Source organism: Sander lucioperca, chromosome 24, assembly GCF_008315115.2.
Source record: "Sander lucioperca isolate FBNREF2018 chromosome 24, SLUC_FBN_1.2, whole genome shotgun sequence".
In the NCBI taxonomy this organism is placed as follows: domain Eukaryota; kingdom Metazoa; phylum Chordata; class Actinopteri; order Perciformes; family Percidae; genus Sander; species Sander lucioperca.
This window is the reverse complement of record NC_050196.1, coordinates 20,106,573-20,111,572: the sequence shown is the minus strand read 5'-3', so window position 1 is coordinate 20,111,572 and position 5,000 is coordinate 20,106,573. Positions and strand designations below refer to the sequence as shown.

Here is a 5,000-nt window from a genome sequence, read left to right as displayed (position 1 = left end):
TTTCACGTTTTATTTTTTTCACATTTTATTTTTTTCACGTTTTATTTTTTTGGAAATTTTTTTTAGAAAGTGACCGTTTCCACAACCGTCGGATGACTCAGCGCTTTCTGACTTCACATTTCAAGGGTTTTTTTGGCAATTTTTGGATTTTTTTCAAGTTTTTTTTTTGTGCTTTTGTTTGTCAACATTTTTTGCGTTTTGCTGACAATTTTGACGCCTTTTCACGTTTTATTTTTTGGACAATTTTTTAACCGCTTTTGTCGCATTTTTGTTATTTTTATTTTCTGCGAAGTTTGTTGTCGCGTTTTTCAAATTTTTTTTGGGATGTTTTTGTCGTCTTTTGTTTGTCAACATTTTTTTGCGCTTTTCCGAATATTTTTACGCCTTTTTTTTCACGTTTTATTTTTTTGGAATTTTTTTTTTAGAAATTGACCGTTTCCACAACCGTCGGATGACTCAGCGCTATCTGACTTCACATTTCAAGGGTTTTTTGGCAATTTTTGGATGTTTTTTTTGTCTTTTTTTTGTCAACTTTTTTTGCAGTTTTCCGACAATTTTTACGCCTTTTTTTTCTACATTTTTGTTTTTTCACCTTTTATTTTTTTTCAAAAAAATGTAACGTTGTTGTCGCCTTTTTCGACATTTTTCTCAAGATTTTTTTTTTTTTCGTCGTCTTTTGTTTGTCAAAATGTTTTTGCGCTTTTCCAACAATTTTGACGCCTTTTTCACGTTTTCTTTTTTGGACAATTTTTTAACCGTTTTTGTCGCATTTTGTTATTTTTATTTTCTGCGAAGTTTGTTGTTGCGTTTTTCAAATGTTTTTGGGGATGTTTTTGTCGTCTTTTGTTTGTCAACATTTTTTTGCGCTTTTCCGAAAAATTTTACGCCTTTATTTTCACGTTTTTGTTTTTTCACGTTTTATTTTTTTGGAATTTTTTTTTTAGAAAGTGACCGTTTCCACAACCTGTTTTTTCACCTTTTTTTTTTGTAACGTTGTTGTCGCCTTTTTCGACATTTTTCTCAAGATTTTTTTTTTTTTTCGTCGTCTTTTGTTTGTCAAAATGTTTTTGCGCTTTTCCGACAATTTTGAGGCCTTTTTCACGTTTTATTTTCTGTCGTCTTTTTTGACATTTTGATGCTTTTTCAAGGTTTTTTTGGAAAAAATTTTAACCGTTTTTGTCGCATTCTTCTTATTTTTATTTTCTGCAAAGTTTTTGTTGCCTTTTTCAAATTTTTTTGGGATGTTTTTGTCGCTCACGTTTTTTTGTTTTTTCTGACAATTTTGACGTCTGTCTTACGTTTTTTTTTTGGACGATTTTTTAACGTTTTGTCGCATTTTTGTTATTTTGTTGTCGCCTTTTTCAAAAAAATTTGGGATGTTTTTGTTTTGTTTGTCAACATTTTTGGGGTTTTTCTGACAATTTTGACGTATTTTTCACGTTTTTTTTGGACAATTTTTTCAACGTTTTTCTTGTTTTTTTCTGCGAAGTTTTTGGCGCCTTTTCAAGTTTTTTTTTTGGATGTTTTTGTCGCTTTTGTTTGTCAACGTTTTTTTTCACGTTTTTGTTTTTTTCGAAAAAAAACTAACGTTGTCGCCTTTGTCGACATTTTTCTCAAGATTTTTTTTTTTTACAATTTTTTTAACGTTATTGTAGTTTTTTTTCAAGTTTTGGGGTTTTTCTGACAATTTTGACGACTTTTTCACGTTTTTTTTGGACAATCTTTTCAACGTTTTTCTTGTTTTTTTCTGTGAAGTTTTTGGCGCCTTTTCAAGTTTTTTTTTTGGATGTTTTTGTCGCTTTTGTTTTGTCAACGTTTTTTTGCGCTTTCCTGACAATTTTCACGTTTTATTTTTGGACAATTTTTTAACCGTTTTTGTTGCATTTTTGTTATTTTTATTTTCCCGAACTTTTTATCGCCTTTTTCAAATTTTTTTGGGGATGTTTTTGTCGTGTTTTGTTTGTCAACGTTTTTTTGCACTTTTCCGACTATTTTTACGCCTTTTTTTTCACGTTTTTGTTTTTTTCAAAAAAGAAAATCTAACGTTGTTTTACAATTTTTTTAACGTTATTGTAGTTTTTTTTCCAAGTTTTTTTTTTGTGCTTTTGTTTGCCAACGTTTTTTGCGCTTTCCTGACAATTTTGACGCCTTTTCAGGTTTTATTTTTTGTCGTCTTCTTTGACATTTTGACGCTTTTTCAAGGTTTTTTTGGACAATTTTTTAAAAGTTTTTGGCACGACATTTTGCTGCTTTTTTTGTTTACTAAGTTGTCGCCTTTCTCAAGTTTCTTTTGGACCATTTTTGTCATTTCGTTTGTCAACATTTTTTTGCGCTTTTCCGACAAGTTTGACGCCTTTTTCACGATTTTTTTTTTGGGACAATTTTTTTAACCGTTTTTGTCGCATTTTTGTTATTTTCTGCGAAGTTTGTTGTCGCCTTTTTCAAAAAATTTTGGGATGTTTTTGTTTTGTTTGTCAACATTTTTTGGGTTTTTCTGACAATTTTGACGTTTTTTTTTTGACAATTTTTTAACTGTTTTTGTAGCATTTTTGTTATTTTTATTTTCTGCGAAGTTTTTGGCGCTTTTTTCAAATTATTTTGGGGACGTTTTTGTCGTTTTTTGTTTGTCAACGTTTTTTTGCACTTTTCCGACAATTTTTACGCCTTTTTTTTCACGTTTTTGTTTTTTTCAAAAAAGAAAATCTAACGTTGTTTTTCCAATTTTTTTAACGTTATTGTAATTTTTTTTTCAAGTTTTGGGTTTTTTTCTGACAATTTTGACGTCTTTTTCACGTTTTTTTGGACAATTTTTTCAAAGTTTTTCTTGTTTTTTTCTGTGAAGTTTTTGGCGCCTTTTCAAGGTTTTTTTGGATGTTTTTGTCGCTTTTGTTTGTCATTTTTTTGCGCTTTCCTGACAATTTTGACGTTTTATTTTTGGACAATTTTTTAACCGTTTTTGTCGCATTTTTGTTATTTTTATTTTCGGTGTTATTTTTATTTTCGGTGTTTCGGAATTTTTGGTGCTTTTCCCGAAGTTTGTTGTCGCCTTTTTCAAATTTTTTTGGGGATGTTTTTGTCGTCTTTTGTTTGTCAAAATTTTTTTGCGCTTTTCGGACAATTTTTAAGCCTTTTTTTGACGTTTTTGTTTTTTCACGCTTTATTTTTTTGGCCAATTTTCTGGATGTTGTTGTCATTTTTGTTTGTCAACTTTTTTTTGCGCTTTTCCGACAATTTTTTAAAAGTTTTTGGCGTTTTTTACGACATTTCGCTGCTTTTTTTGTTTACTAAGTTTGTCGCCTTTCTCAAGTTTCTTTTGGACCATTTTTTGGATGTTTTTGTCATTTTTGTTTGTCAACTTTTTTTGCGCTTTTCCGAAAATTTTACGCCTTTTTCAATTTTTTATTTTTTTTTTTGGACAATTTTTCCGACGTTTTTGGCGCTTTTTTCGACGTTTGTAGTCGCCTTTCGCAAGGGTTTTTTTGAACCATTTTTTGGGATGTTTTTGTCGCTTTTGTTTGTCAACATGTTTTGCGTTTTTCCGAAAAAAATTGTAAAAAAAAATGTTCACCTTTTTTTTTCAAAGTTTTTGCTTTTCCCAAAATTTGTTGTCACTATTTTCAAGTTTTTCGTCGCCCTCTTTTGTTGTTTTCCGACCATTTTAATCACTTTTTTTTCAATTCATGCAGCCAGAAATGTCCCGGGACGTTCCCAGATAGTGGGAGATCTCCCCCCCCCCACCCCCCCCACCGTGGTGACCTTTGACCTTACCATGCTGGGAGGAACCCACGGTGCTCTGGTTTCTGCTCCAGACGGGACCGTCTGCCTCCAGGACGCCGCTCAGGCCGCCATGTCTGCACACGGAGACAAATACACACACACACAGACGCAGTGAAACATCGCTGGGAGGTTGCTATGGCAACAGACTCCACATATAACGGCCGTTTGTTCCTACCATCTATCCGATGAGACGTAGGCTAGTTGCCCTAAATATTAACGACTAGTTCCTGTTAATGTTGTTGTTTCTATACGTTGTTTACAGGCTCATTAACCAGAAATTATGTTGATGTTTAATGAAGACGTTATAACGCTGCAGTACGGAGCTTATATGAGATGTTTCTCTGATGTCCCGTTTCCCCTGAAGGCAGCACGGAGCTGACAGGAAACACACAAGAGGAGAAGTGGTCCAGCCTCAGCGGAGGAAACCGGCAGCTTTTGACGGTGAAGACCGATGTTTGGAGCGAGTAGTTTAAAGTGTAAACTGACACAGACACACACACATACACACACACACACACACACACACACACATACAAAGAGACACACACACACACACAATGTGAGATTAAACTCGAGTTAACCAGGACAATCATGTGATTAACGGTGAATAAATTAATTAAGTTAATCTGTTAGTTAACCTGCAGTAGGTTGTTTCTCATCATCCAGCCCCCCCAAAACTGGTCTGGGTCTGACCCGGTCTGGCGGGTCTTTGAGGTCTGGGTCTGATCCAGTCTGGTGGGTCTCTGAGGTCTGGGTCTGATCCAGTCTGGCGGGTCTTTGAGGTCTGGGTCTGATCCAGTCTGGCAGGTCTTTGAGGTCTGGGTCTGATCCAGTCTGGCAGGTCTTTGAGGTCTGGGTCTGATCCAGTCTGGCGGGTCTTTGAGGTCTGGGTCTGATCCAGTCTGGCGGGTCTTTGAGGTCTGGGTCTGATCCGGTCTGGTGGGTCTTTGAGGTCTGGGTCTGATCCAGTCTGGTGGGTCTTTGAGGTCTGGGTCTGATCCAGTCTGGTGGGTCTTTGAGGTCTGGGTCTGATCCAGTCTGGCGGGTCTTTGAGGTCTGGGTCTGAGCTGGTCTGGTGGGTCTTTGAGGTCTGGGTCTGCTCCAGTCTGGCGCTTTGAGGTCTGGGTCTGATCCAGTCTGGCGCTTTGAGGTCTGGGTCTGGGTCCAGCTTGTATTTACCTTCATAAAAGTGCTCATTTTGCCGCTGACAGACTCAGATTAAT

The 5,000-nt window shown here is 35.5% G+C and overlaps 1 protein-coding gene across 1 annotated transcript in view; it reads right to left on the bottom strand.

Moving 5' to 3' along the window:
• Nucleotides 1-5,000, bottom strand: part of LOC118494518 (BCL-6 corepressor-like) — a 27,440-nt gene that overhangs the window by 17,619 nt on the left and 4,821 nt on the right. The window contains exon 2 of the mRNA XM_035998830.1: nt 3,769-3,851. Coding sequence (XP_035854723.1) covers nt 3,769-3,771 — 3 coding nt within the window. The 5' untranslated portion in view covers nt 3,772-3,851. The remainder of the gene's footprint in view (nt 1-3,768; nt 3,852-5,000) is intronic.